The sequence below is a fragment of the Oreochromis niloticus genome, linkage group LG10 (genome assembly GCF_001858045.2).
Source record: "Oreochromis niloticus isolate F11D_XX linkage group LG10, O_niloticus_UMD_NMBU, whole genome shotgun sequence".
NCBI classification, from domain to species: Eukaryota; Metazoa; Chordata; class Actinopteri; order Cichliformes; family Cichlidae; genus Oreochromis; species Oreochromis niloticus.
The window spans coordinates 12995473-13020369 of record NC_031975.2 but is presented as its reverse complement, the minus strand read 5'-3'; the positions used below and the strand labels follow the sequence as shown (position 1 = coordinate 13020369).

The 24897-nt window shown below is 40.1% G+C and overlaps 2 protein-coding genes across 4 annotated transcripts; one reads left to right on the top strand and one right to left on the bottom strand.

The window, feature by feature from the left end:
* Positions 1-314: 314 nt before the first annotated feature.
* sms (spermine synthase) lies at positions 315-5840 on the top strand. Its single transcript, XM_003446835.5, has 11 exons — positions 315-470; positions 1373-1493; positions 2064-2151; positions 2492-2556; positions 2636-2811; positions 2971-3125; positions 3294-3383; positions 3617-3731; positions 3826-3905; positions 4125-4240; positions 4786-5840. The coding sequence occupies exons 1-11, from the start codon at positions 425-427 to the stop codon at positions 4814-4816; spliced, it is 1083 nt and encodes a 360-aa protein (XP_003446883.1). The 5' UTR covers positions 315-424; the 3' UTR covers positions 4817-5840.
* A 2662-nt stretch (positions 5841-8502) lies between these two features.
* LOC102078283 (adhesion G-protein coupled receptor G2) lies at positions 8503-24615 on the bottom strand. Of its 3 annotated transcripts, none has more exons than XM_013272291.2 (31): positions 24230-24615; positions 23265-23344; positions 22590-22664; positions 19573-19643; positions 19167-19485; positions 18425-18959; positions 17621-17660; positions 17501-17538; positions 17290-17420; positions 17125-17203; positions 16929-16987; positions 16218-16268; positions 16041-16108; positions 15879-15922; positions 15738-15777; positions 15106-15140; positions 14853-14986; positions 14620-14734; positions 14071-14510; positions 13779-13980; positions 13222-13378; positions 12452-12616; positions 12168-12290; positions 11796-11841; positions 11604-11707; positions 11380-11504; positions 10878-11249; positions 10473-10756; positions 9780-9881; positions 9132-9278; positions 8503-9032 (listed from the first exon to the last, which is right to left on the bottom strand). In XM_013272291.2, the coding sequence occupies exons 1-31, from the start codon at positions 24319-24321 to the stop codon at positions 8929-8931; spliced, it is 4377 nt and encodes a 1458-aa protein (XP_013127745.2). In that variant the 5' UTR covers positions 24322-24615; the 3' UTR covers positions 8503-8928. The 3 variants fall into 3 exon arrangements, with proteins under 3 accessions (XP_013127745.2, XP_025766869.1, XP_019219702.1); XM_025911084.1 differs by having other exon boundaries at positions 8504-9032; positions 18425-18785; positions 18855-19485; XM_019364157.2 differs by having other exon boundaries at positions 8505-9032; positions 18425-19485.
* Positions 24616-24897: the final 282 nt, after the last annotated feature.

Genomic DNA, 24897 nt, shown 5'->3' with positions numbered 1-24897 from the left:
TTTGTAAACTAGAACCAGTTAAAAACCAAGATACTGTTTCATTATGTGTTATAGGACATGACAAAGGAGAAAAGTTCTGTGCAGTCACACATGAAGTCGGACAGATGGTAACAATATCTGCAGATTTGTTTGATTAAAGGATGTGTAACATCATGCGCTGAATGCAATGACTGTGAAATGTTTTAACAGTCGCTGACTGAATGAGATTAAAATCAAAATTCCCACTTGTCCTGATTAACACATAGTGATGTAGTGAATCCCCACCTTCCCGTGAGCCGCAGCCAATAGAACTTCACGGTCATCGCAGAAGCCCTGCCCACTTTAGCAAGTGCAGTCTGTATCGGTAGCAGGGTCCGCCCCCTGTCTCTGCAGATAAAGGTTCGCAGTCTGCTATCCCAGGCATGGATGACGGTTGTAGTGAGACATGGCAGTGCGACATTACACTCTCGACTTCAACGTCTCTACAGCAGGTAGGAGGAAGATGATCCATAGCTGACTGTAGGAGCGTCTGTCGTTACATTTCTGCATCAGGGCTGCATGCTTTGCTAGCCTGCTAATTTTGGCCTGCTAATTTATAGTCAATACCGCCGGGATTATAAAGTGCCACTGGTATGTTACCCATGTTTAGGCGCTGTATGCATGTGCCCTAGTGCTATGTTGCTTGTGCCCACCAGTACAACCCCCTGTCCGCAGGCAGGTACGGCTTGACACTGGTAGGCCACTATTAGCTCGTGAACTGTCACATCAGTATGCATATTTAATGTGAATGGCACATATTTACAGGCCAGCGTAAATGTCTGTTTAGCGGGTATCTTTGTGGATAATGCAGCGCAAGAAACTACGGTTGAAACCAAAGTCGCATCACTGTCAGTGCAGCATAAGCTTCTAATGAAGCTCAGTTAGCTTTGGCTAACATGGCTATGATTAGCCTAGCCGTGTTAGCAAGTCTCTATAATCAATAACAGAGGGCCTGAGCGAGCTCATCAAATAGTTGCGAAGAGTACAGCTTGAATTAATATAATACGGATATGTTTTATGACGTATAGGACTTAAACAGGTGTGTGTATTTCATAAGTATAAATTATAACGTCAAGTGTGAGTAATGGTTGTTTAATCATGCAGCACGCGCTTTTCGTCGACCTAAGGCTGTGACCCCGTTGTCACTCCGTATTCAGTAAACATATGTAATAAGTGGGCACCCGTGCGCTTTGAGGGCTCTGCCAGGCATTTATAGTCCAATAAAGTGGTGCATTTCTGCCATTTTTGTAGTTTTGTGCTTGGATGATCAGTAAGTGATAGTGGTGTGAGAATGAAGCTATGAAGATGCTCTCAAACTGTCATAAGATCAGTTTTATTTGCTCCCCTCTTTCAGTTGACCCTACCTCGACGGTGTCTGGTCTGCTGTCTATATTTCATGAACAGGAACTGACAGAGACTATTCATGATACAGCCGGGCATGGTTACCTTGCTACCTTTGTGGGCAAGAATGGCAGGTAAGGTCAATATTTGTCACAAATAAGTGACTCTTTAGGTCTAATTATAGCTCTTTAGCAGTAAAACTTGATTACTAAATCCTAATTGGGCAAAACATTTTGTGTATTAGGAAGTGACAACTTGAAGCTAATCTGGCTAGAGTAATGTACTTGTCAGCTCTTGCTTTTGAGTAGTTTACAACAGGGAAATGTCTTCAGATTTGTGTCTGTATAAATAAGTGTACCAATTATCCCAAAGCAAGGATGTGTTTTTACCAAATGTGGGTCTTTGAGGAGGTCTAAAACGTCTATGTTTAAGTGCTAGGGAATGTGTAATGCTTCATGATGGACTTCCTCGTAAATGCTAGGCATGCTTCTAGTCAACATAGTTGGACAGCATTCCAGGAATGTTTCAGTTAATTCTTCAAACTCAAAATATATTACCCTTCAAACTTCTCTGCAACAGAGGAACTTTTCACAGCTTCCTCTGATTGATTGAGGTTTTGCGTTGCACATGTTGTGGCTTTTTTTAGTTTTGGGTTCCTCTAACTTTGTTTTGCATCATCTTCTCTTTCCCACATCAATTCTCAGGTTTGTTGTCCTGCGCGTGCACTCCCACGGGCTGGTCACAGTTGATTTGCAGTGTTACGAAGAAGATGACATTGCACAGCTAGACAATGTAAGAGCATACACAGTACTATTGTTTTTACCAACGTTGAAACTAATAAGGGTTGAACATCTCTGGGACTATATAATGATAACCCAACCCTTGTTGACCTTAAATATCTTTTGACAGACAGTAAAGATGCCTATCAGTTACTGTCTGTGTACTAGCTTCCTGTATTCAAACAACTGCACATCCCTAATCGCAAGTGCATAGATGGAGGGTTAAATTACACAAACTATGGTGTTGTTTACTCCCTGCGTGTTTTGCATTAGGGCTGTCTGTGTAGCAATATGAAACCTTTCAGAAGTTTGGTGAAAGTGGCGTTTAAGCTGCATCTGTTCTTACTCCACAGCTTTTGAATGCACTGGAAAATAAGCTAAAAGTTCTCTTAAACGGCAATATTACAAGGATTAAAAAGTAAGTATCACTATTTTGTTCTCGTAAATGTATTTTACTTCATGGTGCAGTATTATTTATCCCCCCCACCTCCCAAAAGGCTTCCAGCCCTTTTGCGAGGAGCAAAAGTTGACCGCTACTGGCCCACAGCCGATGGCAGACTAATTGAGTATGACATTGACAAGGTGGTGTACGAAGAGGATTCTGAATACCAAAACATAAAGATTTTGCACTCACAGCAGTATGGGAATATTCTAGTTCTGGATGGAGACGTTAGTAAGTATATAAATCATGGCATGTTGCTTGCACACAAGATTTGTTTTTTTGTTTTTTGTTTTTTTTGTTTTTTTTTTTTCAAAATGACTGTTTAATATAGTAGATTCAGTCTAATAAGAATTATTTGTTTTGCCTTTTAAAAACAAATTTTTCTTGCAGACCTTGCAGAAAGTGACTCTGCCTACACCCGGGCCATCACAGGCAGTGGAAAAGAGAACTATGCTGGAAAAGAAGTGCTAATTTTAGGAGGAGGTGATGGAGGAATTCTTGCTGAGTTGGTCAAACAAAAGCCAAAGATGATCACCATGGTGGAGATATCCTTCACTGAGCTTTTATTAGTTACTTTGTTCATATTAAAGCAAACATTCACTTTTTTAGATTGCGCCAAATCACAACAGTAGCTACCTCAAGGCGCTTAGATTTGCATTATTCTCAGTGTAATTCTGTGTGTGCACCTGACTTTTCCTTAATAAAACTTCTACATTGACCAGAAGGTGATAGATGGGTGCAAAAAATACATGAGGAAGACTTGTGGTGATATCCTGGACAACCTGAAGGGAGACTGTTACCAAGTGAGTGCTCTATGGATTTTTTTTTTTTTTTTTTTTTTTGTATTTGCTAAAAACGTATTTTCTGTGACTATACCATGCACAAAAACTTGTTGCTTGCATAGTCTTTAATCTGTTATGTGGAGTGCGTTATTAATTATTTATTTTTAAAGCAGCAATAGGCAGTGACAAAAGTTTTGAAGCAGGGGTAAATTGAAGATGCATTTTGAATAATCTCCTCGTCTCATGGATTGCAGATATTAATTCAGGACTGCGTTCCCTTGCTGAAGAAGTATGTCCAAGAAGGAAGGACATTTGATTATGTTATTAATGACCTCACTGCAATCCCAATATCCACCTCGCCAGAAGAAGGTATTGATAACAATAGCCATAGATCAGGAAAGTCGGCACACAGGTGCAGTGTGAAGAAATGTTTAACTTGCCACATGCTGTCTGGTTTCTGTAGACTCTACATGGGAGTTCCTGCGTCTCATCTTAGATCTATCTATACAAGTGCTGCATCCCAGTGGGAAGTATTTCACACAGGTGAGTCTGCTCCTAATTTTACCATACAGTTCATCATTGGGGGATTTTGTCAATACTGTTTTTAAAGGTGAACTAAATATTAATTTATTTGAAACACTGTGTGAGAAAGTGGATAATGGGGGAACAATGACCAAGCATTAGAACGCATCATTTCTACTGTGTCAGGGCCTAATATTTATCTGTATGAGTCTCATGAATCTTTCTGCTACTGGCCATCAGGGCAACAGCGCAAATCTGACCGAGGCACTGAATCTGTTTGAGGAACGGCTGGGAAGGCTCTCGTGTCCAGTGGACTTCCGCAAAGAGGTGGTGTGTGTTCCATCCTACCTGGAGCAGTATCCTTTCTATCAAGTCCCATAATTTATAAAAATGTTTACTGAATTGAAGTATTAAGGCTAGGTTATCATTTCTGCTTCCATTAGTAGAGAAATTAAATAATGGTGTTTTTGTTCTTATACTGTGAGGGAGAAATTCAAAGTCTGCTTTAAAAAAAAACAAAAAAAAACAAACAAAACAAAACAAAAAAACCCAGACATTCAGGCGCTGTCATAGGTCACCTTTGCATATGGGCTGATTATTAAAATTGGGATATTTGTTTGCTGTGGTCACCTGATCCTGCCAGTGTAGTTTAGTTAGCAGGCACATTAGGACCATCTGATTTTCATAATCCAGTCAAAGCGTCTGTCTGCAGGTGCAGCTTGCACACACTGCAGCACTATGCACTCTAAACACCACTGATCTAATTGAAAGACGGTCTAACACACCGAAGCCACATGCAGGTGAATAAAGATGGTCCTCCCAGCTATCTAGCTCAGTTTCAATTCCAGTCTGACATTTATTTATTTTTGTGTACATGTGTAGTCCTTAACTCGACTATCAGATGGGTTTTTTACACCGCTTGGAAAAAGTAAACAAGTTATCTCCTGAGATTCTCAGCAGCTGGAACGTGAAGGCTCCTAATTTCTCCTGTACCCCTCAGTTGTATGCAAATTGAATGCAGCCTGAAAATTGGAGGCCACACAAAATTCAGTTTAGTTTTAAATGTTTTAAAATGTCTGAATTGTTCACCTGCCTCTGTGTACATTATTGGTGAGCTGCAGCTGACTGTTTAACACGAGTAATTTAATTTGCCGTTTTCAGTTAACAAACACTGACTGCAAAACACTCCAGCTTAAACCAGTCATGTTGGTGTGGATAAGTTATGAGAATATATATGTACAGGTTTCTTTTTCTTTTTTTTTTTTCTTTTTTTTTTTCTATAGGTAACTGAGTTCAGAGTTCACCTCGAGGCATAATTGGAGTTTTATCATCCCCATTCTTTTAATTTTACAACTTGTCAGTTGTATTGTCTGTTACTTGAGTTTTTTTTGAATGTCCACTTGCATGTGCTCTGAAGGAACTGTTGGAACACTGATTTTTATACACTGATAATGTGGATTAACTCATTTTCCCATAGGTATGTACTCATTTTCTGTAATCTTGAGTTACGAAGTTGAATGAACGTGCCTCTGCATGAGCCAGTGCACAGGTGCAGCATACCCAAAGTGTCACTTTTATGCTTCATTTTTGTTGCTGCCTTTAAAATGTGATTTCTTTCAGGTTGTATTAAGGTGGTCATGCCCAGTGGGACTGAGGGGCTTAAATCAAAGTGTTTTAAAAGGGAAACGATTCCTCCAAATTTACTGCCACCTCTGCTTGTGCTGTTTTGTCATGTTTTATCGGCACCTTTTTGTTTTTTCCTGATATAAAGTTTTTGTTAAGACTGTATTAGGTGCACGTAAAGGACGGTGAATGTAGCTTGCATATACAGTACAATGCACATTTGATCTACCCTGTGGGACATTTATTTATTCGTTATTTCACCAAATGCTGTCCTTTCCTGCTTGAGATGATTTTGACCATCATCGATTAAACTGTTTTTTGGGGGGAAACGTACCTGTGGTGTTTGACTCATTCCTCTCGATCACTGTTATCTTAAGAATAATGCAAGAGACAGGAAACGTGACTGTTTTTCTCATAAGAACTAATATTTGTCCAAAACTTAAAGTAACAGTTTGTTAGCCAAAATCTTAAAGCTGAAGTAATAAAATAAGGCGGTAGAGGCTAAAAATGTCAAACTGAGCTTAACGCCCCTGCTGCAGCTCTCTGCATTTGCGCCACTTTCCCACAAGTTTACACAGATGCCATACTAGTGACGCTGTGTGGTGTGTTAGGAAAACCCAGGTAAATAAGATCAGTGACCACCAACTGGTTTAATTTAATTGGTGTACCATTTAAACTTCACTAGTTAACTACTGGGTTCTCAGTCTTTTGACTCTAGAGTACTCTGGTACTGTATACAGAATAGATTGTTGTTCCAGAACTCTTATTATTCATTCAAATGCAACTTTGCAGCACATGGTAGGTTTGCATATTCTTTTTATAGAAAAAGCTTTCTGTTAGCAATGTTTCCAAACAAGCCATAGTTGTTCAGTCTTTGCAGGCCTCAGCATGTTAAATGCTAGAGTCTGAGATGTAGCTTTTTTGGTTTTCTCACAGTTTGAGTATTGCATGGTCTGATACTGGGAGGTCCCTCCTGGGAACGTTTACTTCTGCTACCATCTTTGCTGTTGCTGAATACTTCCTTAGATTTGATTTCAATTCATTATTCTATTGTCTATTTTATTGTCCTGAACATATGCAGAGGATATAATAGTTGATTCAAAGGTACTGTGGCTGCAAAACAAGCCCAAATCATCACCCTTCCACCACCGTCCTTGACAGTGGGTATGAGTTATTTGGCCATAACACACAGTGCCATCTCTGGTGAAAACCAAACACAGCGTATTAGCACCAAAGGACAGAAATCTTGGGGGGTTTTGGGGGGTTTTTCCCCAGATGCAACTTTGCAAACCTAAGCTGTGTTGCCGTATTCTTTTTCTAGAGAAGACGTTTCCTCTCAGCAACTCTTCCAAACAAGTCATACTGGTTCAGACATTTTTCTAACTGTACTGTCGTTACCTGAACATACCGAGGCCTGTAGAGTCTTGAGTGTTTTTGCCCCACCAGCAAAGAGCCATAGCTTCTGCTTTAATAGAGTTGCTCACACTTTCTGATGACCAGTTAATCAAGTGCATTTGATTCGTAGCATCTGGCTGCTATTTGCCCTATTAGCTTCTTTGGAAGCAGTAAGGTTGGACTTGGTTTTTCACAGCACTGCATAGAGACCAGTGAAAACTAATTTCACTTGAATGTAAAAGACAGTATGTGTGCCACCAAATATCCGATCAGTGGAGGAATCTAAAGTCTTGTATCAAGGGTAAACGCTCCAATGGCCTTTCCAGACATCGTGCTTTAGTGCATACTCAATTCAATTCAATTCAATCTTTATTGTGTGCATTGACATGGTTGTGACACATCAAAACATCTTACTTTACTTTAGGTGCTTTTAAATTTGTATGTTAGTCCATCAGAGCAGAGGTTCCCAAAGTGGGGGGCGCGGTATGAAAAGAAAAAAAAAAAAAGAGCGCTTGGACACTGTGGACAGGTTTTTGACGGGGCTCCCACACAAACGCAAAGCAGGAGATGAAGCATCGCCAAATATGTTTCCAAACCAACTTCCTTCCAAGCCAAAGACAGGAAAATATGGTGAAGCATATCTTCCCTTTGGCTTCACCTGCACAAGTGCCAAGGTAGGTCTCCCCTGCAAAATTAGTTTCCCTGCGTCGGGAGCAGCGCTGTGCTCTCCAAATCACGGACAAGCAGTATCCCACATTCTTGATCTTTAGTTCACAAACACTTCTTGTAATAACTAACTACTCCTGACATTTGTTAGTTATTACAAGAAGTGTTTGTGAACTAAAAATCAAGAGCTAACATGATGTTAGCTCTTTATGCAGTAAAGTTACAGTGGGATACAAATAATATCAGGCTGATCCTGCCGTAATTTGTTCCCCCGGTTCAAATCACGGACAAACAGTATCCCACAGCTGTTTATGTGTTTAAACCCATTTTGCACAGAGAGGCATTTTTTGAAAAATGTATTGATAGCAATGTTGAATATTATTACACAGGAAAAAAAACAACTACACATAAAATAATTACACCGTGACGCCTCTGCCTTTCTAAATGGAGGGACAGTAACTGCGTGTGTATATGCAAGCGTGTAAAACCTGAAGACAGTCAGATTAACAGTATTTTGTCTCTATCTGCCATTCTGCAATTCATCTCATGTAAACAATAACGTGGCGCACAGCGTGACGTGAAAAAAGGCACATGCCTTTGACGTTGCGTGACGAACTCTGTTATCCTCGTCCACACGTAAACGCAAAAAAGGAGTTTTAAATAATCTCCGTTTTCGGTGAATCGCAACGCCGTTTACGTGTTGACGAAAGGCCCAAACGCATAGAAACAGCTGAGTTTTCAAAAATACCCGTGTAGGTGTGGACGTAGCGTAAAAGAGTTAGTAGTATATTTTATTACTGCCTGTAATTTATTGCCGTTTACTTGTATTTGCTTAATTGTTTACTAAATGTTTGAGGTGTGAAATAAACCGCAATGGAGTTTGTAAACAAAATATGGGTGTGTGTGTTTGGAGGATGTGTTTGTGCGGGGGGCGAACATTTTTCTTGTAAAAAAGGGGGGCCTGGCAAAAAAAGTTTGGGAACCACTGCATTAGAGCAACTATGTAAGCATACATACATTTCAACACTGTTTTAAAAGTGAAATCTTTGTTATTAACTTAATGTTTTTTATTAGAAATGTAGGTCTGTGTGAAAGATTTAGTGGGTTACATTAGTGAAAGCAATTTACTTTTTGAATATAAATAATATATAATACTTTAGTGTTCAGAATATCTGTAAGAATACAATAGGGGAAAGAAGATGTTAAAACAGTAAGTTTCATTTATAAAGTCATTTAGCTAATACATATGGCCTGCAGATAGCTTGTACATAAATTACTCTGTTCATTTACATTATACTGTACAAATATTTTTTTATATAAAAAAAAGAGCGCTGAGAGAGGCGGCTTTGTCCCTCCACTATCAAGATGTTTGTGAGTGTCTGTGCCGCATGTTGATCTCGTTGAGGACCACATCCATATTTGAATCTTCATCTGCTGTGATTACTCTGTCTGCATATGGACTACCTGTAAGACAACCCTACTGTCATTATTTCTAAAAGGGAAATCGATATATTCTAAGAGTTGCAGCAATGACAGAAGAAATGCAAAAATGTCAGTTCGTACCAATCCCATCACTCTGTTCTGAAAAGTCACTGTTGAGGAAAGAGGAGCTGGAAGAGTTATTGCCACGTGAGGTACTGGAATGAAGAGATGTGTTGTTGGTCAGCGATGACTTCTTTGCAGTCTTCTGTGTTGCAGTGCGACTCCATTCTGTTAAAAAAAAAAAGACCCACATGAGGAAGGTAAACGTGATTGTGAATTGCAATCATCACACAGTCCATCCATTCTCTTCCGCTGGAGCCTATCCCAGCTGTCTTAGGGCGGGAGGCAGGGTATGGACAGGTCACCAGTCTGTTGCATGACTAACACATAGAGACAGGCAACCATTTGAACTCACATTCACACCTATGGACAAGTTAGTTACCAATTAAGCTAACCCCACTAACTGCATGTCTACCTGTACCCGGAGAGAACCCACGCGATCACACAGTCGATATCGATCGATGCTCAGACACTGAGCGGGGACAAAAAACGCTAACACTGGGAAGAGGACATGTCACGGGAGTCGGGAACGCACTGAGCAGTTATTGTTATTTTCCATTCACTGTAAATAAACGCACTGCTTGCATTCAGAGCTCCGCGCCTGGGTCCTCCTTCCTCACATCACCTTCACCAGTTTAAAGCACACAGTATAAAATGAACACCGCTAACCTGAGTTCTCTGATAGTCTCATTTTGCCGCAGCACAGATAGATCCTCCACTGCCTCCTCACGGTTTCCTTCACTGCACAGTGGAACACGAATATAAAGAAACCTACAAAACAAGCATGTTTGTTAATGCCACGTTTCACAGTGCAGTACATTGTTACTTAGAGGAGCATTTAAAACCAATTAGACAAAAAGATGTGATTGTATTTTTGTTGTTAAAATAAGAGAAGAGGATGACGTCAGTAAAAACAGTGGTTAAAATCGAGGACAAAAGAAAGGAAAACAGCAGAATTACTATGTAAACTCTCCAGTACAGCATGATTTTGCTCTTTAAATTTAGCCCACTGTTAATTTGTAGGCATCGCTACTGACATTTTACAGCATGTGCCTTATTTCCAAACACTGGAAATTCCCTGTTTTAAAATAGTTAGGTATAGAAAATGCATCCACTCAATGTTAGTTTTAATGCATTACTATTTGGGATTATTTACCAAAGCCAAAAAAAGGGATGGTTACAAATACTTAGTTGTACAACATGATATGCACGCGACACTGAAAACTGCATATTGATAATAACGTATAGTCACATAGTGCACAATAGGTATTCATCCCAGGTATTTGTTGCAGAGTAAAAACTGACCAGATTTTAGTGAAATCACCATTATTTCACAAACCAGCTCAGAAAATGTCAGCTCACCTTGCAGGGAGTTAAAGATGGCAAAGAGGTACATGAACGCCAGGTTAACCGGCCCCCAGGCAAAAAAGGCAAAGCCCCACGTGAGGCCTAGCAGGATGGTTATCCCCAACACACTGCGCACATCCTGCAGTGTGCTGCGGTGCTGCAGATTTTGAGGGTTTTGTCTTTTTATCCGGCACAGCTGGACCATAACTACAATAAACATGATGAAGTTAAATAGAAAAATGACGCAGAAATAGGCCACCACTGCCACGTAGAACGCGATGTCATTTTTCAGCCAGCAGCTGTGGGAGAGTCGGAGGAGAATTAAAGGTTGGCTTATTGTTCTGAGGTTTTATTTCATGGATTTTGTATTACTTTATGTAGAATAATGTGAAATAATGAGATTACGAATAAAGCACTCACAACTCATCAGTAGTTCCATCACTAAACCTTCCATAGGAAACAAGACCGTAGTTGTTTTTGTCAATTGCAATGACAATAATGACCACGATCATCGGGATACCCCAGCCAGCCAGCGAGAACTTCAGCATGTAGTGCGATACATTGACGTTGAAGACTTTCACAAGTGCCACATACATATGGACGGCCTCAAGTCCCATCCATGTGAAGGCAGCTAGCAAGAAGTAGTGAAGGAACCAGGCAGTGGAAATGCAAAGGCCCACGGCGTCTGGGTAGAGCGCCAGCCAGGCGTCCACCAGGAAGACCAGATTCAGCAGGAGCAGTGCAAAGCACAGCTGGATCAGGATTTTGGATGGGATGTCTTTGCGCAACTTGCTGTGGATGCGAAATTATGATGACAACATGTAAAAAATACCTCAGTGAGCAAACAAAAATGCATAGAGCTTTAGTAATAAGCAATGAATAACAGATCTAGATCATCTATTTGCTGGATTTCTATACTTACCCAAAGGCCAAGTAGGTGAGGAGGGTGATGGCCAGGAAGATAGCAGAGATTCCACAGCCGATGTATGTGATGAAGGTAAGGATGGTGCTCTGGACACGACTGGTTATAGGCTGCCTGGAGAGGTCCTTTATGAAGGAGATGCCCCCCAAAAGTGTTATTATTCTAATCAGCAATATAACCAAACATGACAACATACATGACAAAATGCATTTTGATGATCTTACCAGCAGGATGGCAAAACTGGTTAAATGGTTGCAGCCACAAATTGTCTCACTGTCCGTGCTATTTTGGACAGAACAGCCATTTGAACTCCAGCCACCGGATCTATCTGTGGGCAGAAAACAAAAACGAGTCGTGATTTCACACGTGTCTGTTTATGTTCACTGGAGTTCTTAACTCATGGCTGGACAACTTACTATTTAATGCAAAGTCCCAGAAAACACATGTCGCCACAAAATTTGCCTGTAATTTGAGAAAAAGAGTTTATCATCTCTAATTGCACATGATAGTTTTCTCTCTCTCTCTGTGTGTTAAGGGTGTGTTGCTTTTACAGCATGTTTGTGGCCAATTGCTGCTACATTTAACCACACATACATGTGTAGCTCGGTCGTAAAGCTCTGGCACGTGTAGCTCCGGCATGTGTGCGCTGCTACAAACTGGCTTGGTTTGTCTGGTTAAACCTGTAGCTGAAGTCCTTAATGCTTCCTCCAGAAGTAAATTTCTCTATGAGGACACAACTGTTGCCTTTTTATTTCCCTTTAAATAACAGTTGGTGAAACCAGGCTTACCGGAATAGGCTCTTGGTTTTTTAGGGTGATTATAACATTGTCTTGCAGTCCTGTGATTGACAGGTTGGCGACACTTGCTCCTAGGATCCCGCTATTAAGCCTGCGTACTCCCAGGGATTGGTCCTGTGTAGCCATTTAGAGACAACAAAACAAGTTTATAAAGAGTGTGTAAGTATCAGATTTAAAACACTACATTAAAAATAAACATATTTCAGCCTTTTTTTTTAAGTAGGTGTTTTTGTTATTGGTGAATAAGAAGGGGGCTGCTGGTTGAACTGTCAGACCTGGAATACGGTGCTCTTCTGGTAGAAATTGAACTGAACTCTGGAGACCTGCTGCTGTTGTTGAGATGTGAGATTCTGAGTGAGAGAGGCAGGCAGCGTGATGGAGCCCTGAGGGATCGAGGAGTTTGTTGTCACGCTCCTTCTCAGTCTGGGATTCCCACGGACCTGTAGCAAACATGGGACTCGAGCTTAACAGACTCGATCATCCGAGAGTTGTTTTTTTTTTCTTTCTATTTGGGGCAACTGGCGTCTGTCTACTAGAGATCACTAGTGACACAATGGCTGCTTATTCTTCGAAACAGTATTACACCCACATTAACAAGTGTAATCCAGGGATGTACTGACAAATCATGTCATGTCATTGTGAGGAAAAGAATTTCTGACCTAGATCACCTGGTTGTGTTTTTAAAAGGAAAAACAGGTCACATGATTAAACCTATTTGTTGTATTTTATGAGTTGATTCTGGTTTTGAATGAACCATTTTACTCTGAAAAGCTGAAAAAAATAAATTTAGTTTAATCTGAACTACACATGCAAGTACACAAAATACAAAAAATCTGAGTTAGTATATTCTTCTTCTTCTTTTAAATATGCCAATTACAACCTAAAACAATTACTCCAACCTCCCTATTAAAATAACCATAAAAAATTAATTCGACAGTAAAAAGGCACTAAATATCTTCTATAGGCTTTTCTAAACAGAAGTTGAAATGCTGCGTTATATGAGACACAAAGCACTTGTACAAAAGTGAAAGTTATTCTTCCCTACCTCTACACTGGTGGGGCTTGAGATGGAAAAACTTGTTTTCTGAAAGTTGGCGCCATCTACTGGTTTCACAGACAGCGCAACAGCCGGGGAGAAAATGGTCTGAGTCGTACCTCCAACAACCAGCTTGAGCCCCACTGTGTCAACGATCCCTATTATCCTGGTGAAAATGAATTAATAAATAATAGTACATTTCATGTCTTTAATTACAACAAGAAGCAATATTATTGGGTAAAAAAAGATGAAAATAAGAGTTGCAATTGAGGTGTTTTGTCCTCCTATGGATGAAAGAGGAAAACTGGGGTTTTGTTGGTTTTCTTTAGAGCCTATTTCTGGTTATTGTTGTGAAAATGTTCTTGAACCTTGTATTGATTTGTTTGTTTCATAATGAGTTGATTATCACACGATTTCAACTTTTAACAGTGAATAAAAACTGTACAGGTGTACTTGCAAATATTCCAAAGCAAGATCCTGTCTAGCTTTATGTTTCAGTTCATGTAGTTTTTATGCACCGCATGCATTAATAATGTAAAACCAAAATAAAAATGAAAATCTGTAACCTGTTGGAGGACTCTGACAGCACAGATGGAGAAGCACCCAGGAGATTGCTGACAATGTTGACTGATGTGTTCCCCAGCCCTATGCTGACATTTGGGCCTGACAACAGCTTCTCCAGGTCAGACACCAGCTGATTCACCTGGCTGGAGTTCAGTTTGGACACGTCTTTCGTCAGGTCAAGCAGTGCGTTGGCTCGAGCTTCAGCTGCAGTCAACACAATTTGAGGAGACGGTGACGCTATGATAAGGAAAGCATTACAACAGAGTTGTGCACGCAACTGAGGTGATCACAAACCTGACGAATTTGTTGTTGGACTTCCAGTCGTGGTCACAGAAGCATTCTGATTTGTGGTGGTTGTAGTAGTGGTGAGTGTAGGAGACTTGGTTGTAGTTGTGTTACCCGTACTTGAGTTGTTAGCGGTAGTGATAGTTGTAGTTGTAGTAGTGTTGACTGTTGTTGGCACTGAGACATTAGCAGCACTGGTGGTAGTGGTTAGATTCACTCCTTGTGTTGTATTCAGCGGCGTTGAAGTTGCATTTACAGCAATAGAAGTGCTATTAGCAGTGCTGGTGGTAGTGGTGCTGTTGGTGGTGGTGGTGGTGCTGTTGTTGTTGGTGGTGGTGGTGGTGCTGTTTGGTTGCATGGTTGTCACATTTGGGTTGGCTGTGGTGGTAGACACGTTTTGAAGATCACAGCTGTCCTTCAGCTGCACAACCACATTGTTTCCATTTTGACTATTAAAAAGAAATAAAGAAGTAACATTTTACTTTGGATCCTTTTGATCTGCTGCAGCACATTTTGCATAAATTTGGTTAGTGTGCAGGATATTAAGGTCATACAAACCAAGTGAGGCTGCTAGACTGTGCTGCAGGACAGAAATCTGCGGGCTTTATGTCAGTGCTGACCCATGTGAACTCAGACTGCAGGCTGACATTGGCTTGTAAATTTCCACAAATTGCTGTGGAAACACAAAAGCACCAATGAGAAGCTTTGCAGCACAAGTCGACACTTATTTTTTGACTGCTTGAGCTGATATTTCAGTCCTCATCTTGTTTCCTTTTGGTTAGTATACACACCCGCTCGGATCACGTGCCCGTTGAAACTGATTTGTTTCTCAGACCGAAGCACATACATCACAGCATTTGCTACATCACAGACGGGGACCTCATGGGCAAAGGCCAAAATCACGCTACAGCTTTGAAGGCTATAACTGAAAAAACAAAAAAACAACAACAACAATTTCAGCTTAGTGTTCAAATGCAACAGATGCATCAGCGAGATTTAATGTGAGTTTAGACAAATGTTCTGAAATAACATAACTGGACTCACTTTGTTGATGTGTTTGCACATGCCACGTTTGCGTCCTGTGTAGAAATGTCGGTTTTAGTGAAATAACTTTAAATGACTGTAATAAAAGAAACTACTAAAACATTTTAACATGTTAGTTTAATAATAACACATGAAATGCAAATTCCTTCAGACATAAAGTATATTTTTCCTGTGGGATGCCATTACATGGTGAGTTTCTTGTCATGTGTAAATGCACACTCGCTTTCTTCTTTCTATGAGCTTGGAAAGTGAAGTTTTGTAGACAGAGAATAGTTCCTACGTGAAACTGCAGTATTTTGTGTATTTTGTATTTTCCTGTATTTTCCTCAAAAATGAACAACTCAAAAGACGTTAATCTAGATGAATACATAACAATATTTTTACTGTATCTCCTTTAAGTCAAATAAAAAAAATCAGTTCAGTTTAATTCATTTTTTTTAGCGCTCCGATTTAAAACAAGGTTCGCCTGAAGGTGACTAAGATGATATTTCTGATCCTACCCACTTTATCTTTTTCCCTAATACAACCTAAATGCCTTACTTACATTTTAGAAACTTGCTTTTGCTCTAAATCATCATAACAGAGACAGAAAAACATAAAGGCAATAATATCATAATTTGGTGGTTGAATACCTTGTACTCAGATGCATTAATGGACACTGGACATAGACCTCTGCAAGGGAATATTACAAGATTATTATTATTTTTTGTATTTTACATGTGATAAAAAGGTATTTATTTATTTAAAAACTGGTGACAAAAAACAAAACTTACACTGCACTTGGGGAGCAAGGTGGAAGCTGTCGCAGCTGAGAAATCTGTTAAAGTTGAAGATATTAACAATGAATTGATACTCCAAGAATTTATTCATAGAATTTTTACATTAGTCATTTGTTTATTTCTATGTATTTGTGTTCTGTGTGAATGGAAGATTACCAGGTTGGTGACATTTAAATAGTTTATATTGGGATCTTGTATGGAAATGTTAAAAGTGTAGTATGCATCTAAAAAACAAAGAAACAAAAAAAGGAAAGATGATCAAGTCACCAAGCTTTCAGACTGTGTGATTTACGTCATAATGCAAATGGTTTTGATAGGTGACATCACACTAACCTGATCCACTGCAGTAATCGGAGCAGTTGCAGTTGGTTGTGGTGATGTTGCCTGAAACAAAGTCAAAGCATGATGGTTTACAGCGTGGATCAAATCAAGGCACCTTCAAAACTCTACTTTTACATTTTAGGGGAAAAATGCATTTAGAAAAAATATTTAGAAGAATCTTGTGCATTTTGCTTTTTTACAATTTTATTTATTCATTTATTCGTTTTTTAATTGGCACAGTTTATATTGCAAGTATGAAGCAACCCCGAGCTGCTGGCTAACCTGGCATACAATCAAAGGCTTAATGAGTTTCCTTATGTTTCCAGTTATTATGATAAGCTAAATTAACAAGATGCTTTGTACAGAACAGGGTTTTTAATCATTTTCTATTTTTAGGCATCGTCTAAAACACTCACAGAACAATTAATCCTATATAATCCTGAAGTGCTCTGTAGCGTGTTCACATGATTTGGTATCCAGGTATAATGTTAACTGTAATGGAACTGAGACTTAATTAATATTATTCTTTTGAAATGTGTGTTTCCTGACATGCCCTGAAGTACTTCCTGGTGTCTTTTAACACAAGTGCATTGCTTCATCAGGTTTCAGTAACAGTAACAGTCTAATTCATGTATTGATGCAATGATGTTTTTTGTTTGTTTTCATGGTTGGTCCATTTAAACTGAGCTTAACTATGCTTACATTGAATAGTTTAGAGCTCACCTGCACTGCAGTTAGTTGAATTACTTGGTGGAACCACATATGCAGCTGCAGACTCGTTACTGTAAAAAACAAACAAACAAAACCATGAACTTTCGCAAAAGTAAAGTATGAATTTAAAAAGTATAATTTATCTTTAATTAATCAGTTAACATTTAGCACTTGGGAAAGCACAGACTGCCTGTACTGAGGATCTTACCATGCTGCGTTGTCTTGACCAGTATAAATGCAGCTGTTTTCCACTGCGCTGCTGTTATTGCACGCATTTTGGAGCTGACCTGTTAAGCGACACAGAGGATTTATTACATTGCTACTTTTATAACATCCTGCAGACGTATCAGGTAGGTAACTATGCATCACTCACCCACTCTATCTGCCTTTTTCCCCAGCACGTAAAAATCAGATGAAGTGTTAGTGGCTGCACAGAGAGTGCGGAGGATACAGCATGAAGACACCGCCTGACTCAGCTTCAGCGTCACAGAGCACGTGGTGTTTCTGCAGCATAAGATCAGTGTTAATGTCGGGATCGCGAGATAAGCTTATTTCGATGACTTGAATGTCTTTACTTCACTTACCTTATTTCAGTTTTTGTCGCGCATGACACTTCCATTCCCTGGTAAAACACAAATCAGGCTAAATTCATGTGATCTTTTTAATTTACAGAAACCTACAGATACAATTAAGTGCTCACTCACTTGAAATAGGCCCGTTGTATTTATGACATTAGTGTTCGAACTGAAAAGTAAATGGAGATAACGTTAATGGGTGTCAGGACTAACTGATATGATTAGTCATCTCAGTGGCATTAGGACTGATTGTGCAACTGCGCATATGATCTCCAGCTTTATGAAAAAGTCAAACAAGCGTTGCTTATTTTGCTTAATGCTTGTTCAAGGGGATTCAAGAGGGGAAAAATACTGGAAATTCAGTGTTTGGCTGCTGTCAGCAAAGGAAATAATCAAAGTTAAAACTAAACTAAAACTAAAGTAAAGGCAGGTGTGAAAAAACCTTTTTGTTAACAATAATAAACTATAACATGACTAGAATAAAAGTAAAAAATGTGAAAAAATGAAACACTAGCTGAAAAGATTTTGTTAAGTTGGAAAACTAACTGAAATAACATAAAAAATATCCTTAGTTTGAGCTTTTTTTAGTTTGGTAAAAATGTTAAACTAGCAATGAAATTAATAAAAACTAAACTAAAACTAAATATTTTTACAAAAACTAAACTGAAATGAAAAAAACAAAGAAACTAAGTGAAACTAAACTGATTTAAAACAAAAAGTCAAAAATGAAATAACAATGAAAACAAATTTTAAAAAATACAAAACTACAATAACTCTGGATATAATCTCACCTTAAATGATAAACGTAACAAATCCTCACAGTGTGGATCAACAACACAGTTGCCACAATATATTACAGAAAATGCTCGATGAAAATTCATAATCTCATTTTCCATCTTTTCATTTATTTGATAGAAATAGTTGCACTCATACCTGCTTTGTGTCCCATTGACACTAACGTCCCGAGCTACACGTATCAAGCTTCTTTTCTGCTTTGAAGCCACTATTGTGCTGTTGCTTAGTAATGTTGTTGCAGTGGCTGTGAAGTTGCCTCCCGTAGGTGTGGCTGCTGTAGTTGTCGTGTTGCTTTGTAATGTTGTTGCAGTGGTTATGAAGTTGCCTCCCGTAGGTGTGGCTGCTGTAGTTGTCGTGTTGCTTTGTAATGTTGTTGCAGTGGTTATGAAGTTGCCTCCCGTAGGTGTGGCTGCTGTAGTTGTCGTGTTGCCTTGTAATGTTGTTGCAGTGGTTGTGAAGTTGCCTCCCGTAGGTGTGGCTGCTGTAGTTGTCGTGTTGCCTTGTAATGTTGTTGCAGTGGTTGTGAAGTTGCCTCCTGCTGGTGTTGCTGCTGAGGTTGTCCCATTGCCTTGTAATGTTGTTGCAGTGGTTGTGAAGTTGCCTCCTGCTGGTGTTGCTGCTGTAGTTGTTGTGTTGCCTTGTAATGTTGTTGCAGTGGTTGTGAAGTTGCCTCCTGTGGGTGTTGCTGCTGTAGTTGTCCCATTGCCTTGTAATGTTGTTGCAGTGGTTGTGAAGTTGCCTCCTGCTGGTGTTGCTGCTGTAGTTGTTGTGTTGCCTTGTAATGTTGTTGCAGTGGTTGTGAAGTTGCCTCCTGCTGGTGTTGCTGCTGTAGTTGTCGTGTTGCCTTGTAATGTTGTTGCAGTGGTTGTGAAGTTGCCTCCTGTGGGTGTTGCTGCTGTAGTTGTCCCATTGCCTTGTAATGTTGTTGCAGTGGTTGTGAAGTTGTTGCCTCCCGTGGGTGTCGCTGCTGTAGTGCTGTTGCCTTCTAAGGTTGTGGATCTTGCACCTGTACTATTGCTCTGTAATGTGGTTACTGCAGTTGCTGTGCTGTTGTAAGTGTTCAGTGTTGATGACGCCACTTGTGTTGTCTCATTGACAGTACTTGCAGGTGTAGTCTGTGGGGAGGTCGGTGTGGCAGTAGTTTCTGGAGGGTTTGGAGGCACGCAGTTCTCCAGCTTGGAGCTGAAAACCTGCTTGAGCTGAGGAAAAGAGCATACGGTTTGCTGACAGGATTTAAGCATTACATCTGGTGTTTTAATAAGCCTGCTGTCGTACATGTTACATACCCAGGCAGAGATTTCAGATTCATTCTTGCTCTGTCCAGTGACATCCACCGTAATGTCAACAAAGTAGTATACTGCATTAGAAAGCAAAGAGAATCATTGGCAAAAAGTTGCTAAACTCTATAACAGAGGCCAAGATACCAGCTGCTGTAACAAAGAAGCAATCTAAGGGCTGAAAAGGGAGACAAAAATAGAAGTGACTCACATGGCCACTTGAAGCTGGCTGCTCATTTTAAAATGCCAAACTATATGATTAATTTCCGTGGCTAATATTCTCCTCTGTGGTAATTGTAACAGGGGTGGAGTTTAAGATAGTTAGCTTGTTTTTGTGTTGTTCTTGCCATTTGGAGCACTTTTGTTCTGTTCCAAATTATACGGCTTTCATGGTGGTTAATTTTAACAGGCCATTCAAAAATGTGCCCCAGTTTTGAGAAATGTTTGTATTTTTATTTAGCCTAATTTACTTAAATACTATTAGCTGTACAAGTCAACTACAGTGGGGGAAATAATTATTTGATCCCCTGCTGGAAGTGTAAGTTTGCTCACTTGCAAAAAAAAAAAAAAAGAACAGCCTCGAATTTTTAAATAAATAAATAAATTTAAAAATTACATAAAAGTTATGAATTCATTTGTATGTCATTTAGAGAAATAAACATTTTTTCTACTACCCAACCAGAATTCTGGCTCCCGCAGACTCACTGCGTTCCCATGTGACACACAGATTTCAATACATCAATCAATCAAGTGCAGATTCATCTGCTCTCAATTCATTATATGTATAAAGCGCACAGAATCAGTTTCTTTCATTTTAACCTCTCCACCATCATGAGCACAACCAAAGAACGGTCAAAGGATGTCAGGGACAAGATTGTAGACCTGCATGATCATCCTGGGGGAGGATAAGCACCTAAATCATTTAGAAAAGCCTTGGGAGAAAGTGCTGTGGTCAGATGAAGCCAAAAGGGAAGAGAAATGCTGAGTATGACCCAAAGAACATCTTCCCACAGTCAAGCACGGAGGCGGAAACATCATGTGTTGTGCTAGGTACAGGAGGACTTCGTTGCATTGAGTGGCTATAGACAGGGTCATGTACCATAAAACCTAGGTTGATAACCTTCTTCCCTGAGCCAGAATACTGAAGACGGGTCATGGATGGATCTTCCAACATGACAGTGACTTAAAATATGCTGCCAGAGGAACAAAGGTGTGGCTAAAGAAGCATATTAAGGTCACGGAGTGGCATAGCTGGGCTCCAGACCTCAGTCCTTAAGAAAATCTTTAGAGGGAGTTGAAGCTTTGAGTTCTCAAGCAGCAGCTAAGAAACCTAAAGGATTTAGAAAGTTTCTGTAAAAGAGAAGTGTGTCATGGTTCTGGGTGTTTTGTCCCATCATGTTGAGTTTCATGTCCCTTTTGTATTGTGATGTTCTAGTTTATATAGTTTAAGCTTCACTTATTTCTGTTTGAATCCTCTGTGTTTCCCTTTTTCGTGCTTTTCTGTTTAGGTTCCTGCCATGTCTGCTTCTTCCACGCTATGTTGGTTATAGTGTCGTCCCTTCAGAGTATGAGTCTGTCATGCCCCCTGCGTTTAAGTCTCCCTCCCCCTTTGTGTGTCTCAATGATGTCTTTGTCTCCCGTCATGTCCTCTGTATGTGTTTCATAGTTATGTCCATGTCTCGTCTCTCATTGCCACTTCCCTGTTCCTTGTTAAGTCTGAGTGTTTTAGTCTGTCTTTTTGCTGTTTTATTTTGAAAGACTCGTGGTCTATGATCAGTGTGTTCAGTTTTGCTTCCCCTTTGGCGACATGTTCATTTGTATCAACTGTTTTCCGCATGTGTTTCCACTTCTCCTGATCACCTCCTGTCTGTATATACTGTGTGTGTCATGGTCTCGTGGCTCAGCGTCCGGGGAACCACGGGATGCTGCGGTGGCCACACCCTCGGGCTGCGCCATCTCCTACACACCTGCATCCCATTCGAGGCAATCACTGGGGGACTATTTCCCCCAGATGGCTGCTCCTCGCCAGTCCGTTAGTCACCCCTCGGTGGTAACTAGGCTCTTCGTAAGTTCTGCATTTACTGGAGAATTTCGGAATTCATCTTAATATTGTGTCCGTGTACTTAGAGAACGACGTTCGGCGCTGGAATCCTGCCACCTACTTGTCCCCCTGCTTGTTCGCCTCCCATCCTCGTTCCTGCCTCCTCGGACTCCCTCCACAGACTCTTCCCCCTCCGAGTTTCATGGTCCAGCTCTAATCGTAAGCCCTGACGTTTAACTTTGTCTGGCTGTTACGCGCCATTCCTCAGTACTCTAGTAATTGTGTTTCTCCTGTTGCAGTTTTCCCACGGTCCAGATTATGGCGCTCCAGGGCTTTGTGTTCCCAGTTTTTCCCTGGCTTGAGTTTGTAGTTTTGGTTCCCTTGTTTTCATCAAGTTGCTTTGTTTATTAATAAACCTGTACATAGTTCTAAGTGGCTGCACATTGAGTCTGCTTCTGGGTCCTTATCGTAAGTGTACACTGAGGTCTTTGACAGTGTGAGTTTTCCCCTGACCTTTGTTGTTGCGTCTGCTTCCCCCCCATAGCTCTTCTGTGTTCCTGCCGTGTTTCCAAGGTTTATCTAGCGTTTCTGGTTTTGTCTTGTTTTCTTAGTTTCCCCCCTGTTTAGTTTTTTATTAATAAATTTCACACTTAAAATTAATTCCCGTTTTCGTCTTACTGTGGTCTGCATATGGGTCCTCACATAAAAGAATCCACACAATCTGCCTCCGCATATCGTGCGGAGTCGGCCCAAATCCTTCCTGAGGTGTGTGCAAACCTTGTGACCAGCTATCAGTAAACTTGTTATCTCTGTGCTTGCCAACAAGGGGTTTCTCAACCAAGTACTAAGTCAACCAAGTATTCTAGTTTTGCTTGAAGATCAAACACTTATCTCACTGAGTGACATTCAAATCAGTAACACAGATAAAACAAACGTTTTTCCTAAAAAGCCAAGGGGTGAGCAGATTTTATCAGGGTTCATTTACCTGATATTTGTGGAGCTGTAGTAGAAACAGTGAAAGGGGAAGGAGTTGTAGTGGTCTGGTTGCAGGAAGCTTGCCCTGATTGGAAAAGAAAAAAGTTCTCAGTTACCACTGTTGACAACTTAATTTTGGTACCAAAAGCCAATCGTGTGTATTGAACACTAGACACCACGTCAGTGTTGATGGACATTAATATGATCCAGTTTCAGTGTACGCACTCAGAGTTCATAATGTGGTTTTTAAATCCTACACGCTGGAAAATAGGAATTCTGAAATCACTCTATTTTTCAGTTTTTAAAAAAACAGAACACTTCTTTAAAAATCAGTGCACTTTATGGTAGTTGTACAAAGTCTTTGAAATACATTTCCATTCCCTCACTTCCTGTTCTCTGTGTGGTCTTTTTTAGTCTTCTCCATTTGTGCCTTTCTCAGAATAGCAGTCTTTTGTATGACTAATAAGCAAAACTAGACTAACAGGTTACAGTATATTATGAAAGAGTTCAAGGTATTTGTGTGCGTACTGTATGTGTGTGTGCGCGCGCATGCCATGCATTGCAGGTTATAATTAGAGGTTCAAAGCTGTCGGTCCACTAAACAGCCGCCTCCGCTCAATTGTCTGTCTCAATTGTCTTCGTGTTTTTTCATGTCTTCTGTGTCACAGCTGATGTCAGAGCATACCTGCTAAGAGGACAACGATGACCACCAGGTGTGTCTGCAACAAGTGGAAACATCTGATAAGGGAGCCTGGCTTCTTCACCCTGTTACATAACAAATAAAACTGTTCTTAATAAATAAGTTTAGTAAAGAAACACAGGGGGCTAAAGCTTTATTCTATTTATTCTGACATATGACAGAAGAAAGAGTCAGACTGAGTCATACAATAAGCCCACGCTAATCACCATCACACCCATGTTAACAAATGCTGAAAGGCTGTAATTAAAATGTGTCTTAAAGGTTTTATCTCCAGTTCTGGTTGGTACAGATGAGTAATGCCAAATGAAACACTTGAACGATTTCAAGATAGTGAGGGTGGTCTGACAGAACAAACTCATTACCTTCAAAGTGCACATTATGTATGGAGTACATACACCACGAACAAATAGCTATTTGTTCATGCTCATTTTAATCTCTTATTATTAGGCAGCAAATAATTTGCATGTACAACTCTCTAAACTTTGCTTCCTATTTTTTAAAATAACAAGCAGAATAACAGTGAGTAAGTGGACTGACTGTATAACTAAATGTCTTCTTTCACATCCATGGAAAGCGTCATTGTTAGTGGCACATCAGGTGCATCCTCTTCTATATTCTTATATAACCAGTAACATCAGTCCTTAAAAAAATGTGTGAATACTTTGCAAATACAGAATAACAACAAATAAAAAATGTAAATAATTCAATTATGTGATTGAAAAAATGACTTTAATGTTATTTGATGTAGATCAGAGGTTTGCAGCCGCATAAGGAAGTGATTTATAGATATGAGCGTATCTGTATGAACGATCTGGATTAATAATCCTTACTGAAACCAGATCCAGCTGCTGTTTCTGAGTTAAGATGTGTTTCCCTCCACATTAAGGAAAAGGTGATACACCGCCACTTCCACCACCTCCACCACCACCACCGCCACCATCTCACTTTACCTGACTAAAGGAGCAGATATTTGCTGGCAAAGAAATCTGCCTGAAGAAATCCTTGGATCCTTCATGACTCTGTCTTCATTTTCGTGGAACATAGCTTCCCATAGGCGAAGTAAAACGTTCAACAACAAACATTAATCTAGCCAGTGCTCTCGGCTGTGTGCTTTGTCAATTCTCCACCACTTTCTCATGCACAATCAATAGCTGACACACGTGGCACGCCCCTGAGACGTCAAGGTGAGCGGGTGGACGTCACATACATTCTCTTCAGCTCTGGCACCTTTGGTTCAACATTTCAACACCTTCAAAAGAGGAAGCCGTCCGATTGTACAACTAGACTCAAAAATAATAACAGGGTCCGATCGTCTGCCTTTAAAGTTCCCTGTAGGTTTTTGGAAGGAAGAGATTTGTGTGTTTCTTTTTCTTTTTTGTTTGTCAGTACAGGTGTGCCTCAGGGTGTGTCATAAACCTGTGTTTTCAGTAATAGACATGACTGAAAGTGTTTCCAGGGCAACACTGCAGGGCTCTAAGATTGTGGCCCTGACTGCGACGAAAGAAAAAAAAAAAAAGTCACGCACCATTACACTGTAAGTGCCTGTGTTTCAGGACTGTGAGCAGTCTGTCAGAGTCTGTCTGTCACACACCACCACATTTATTTCCTTCTCTGTTCT

What these genes read in the sequence shown, in the direction of transcription:
- LOC102078283 (XM_019364157.2), bottom strand. Translation starts at nt 24,321, where the DNA reads ATGTTCCACGAAAATGAAGACAGAGTCATGAAGGATCCAAGGATTTCT. An exon ending in AATCTGAAATCTCTGCCTGG is followed by an intron (nt 19,486 to 19,572) that starts GTATGTAACATG and finishes TCTTTTCCTCAG; the next exon opens with CTCAAGCAGGTTTTCAGCTC. An exon ending in TTCAACTAACTGCAGTGCAG is followed by an intron (nt 16,269 to 16,928) that starts GTGAGCTCTAAA and finishes ACTTTGTTTCAG; the next exon opens with GCAACATCACCACAACCAAC.
- sms (XM_003446835.5), top strand. Translation starts at nt 425, where the DNA reads ATGGCAGTGCGACATTACACTCTCGACTTCAACGTCTCTACAGCAG. An exon ending in AGTTCTGGATGGAGACGTTA is followed by an intron (nt 2,812 to 2,970) that starts GTAAGTATATAA and finishes TTTTTCTTGCAG; the next exon opens with ACCTTGCAGAAAGTGACTCT. An exon ending in TGAAGGGAGACTGTTACCAA is followed by an intron (nt 3,384 to 3,616) that starts GTGAGTGCTCTA and finishes CATGGATTGCAG; the next exon opens with ATATTAATTCAGGACTGCGT.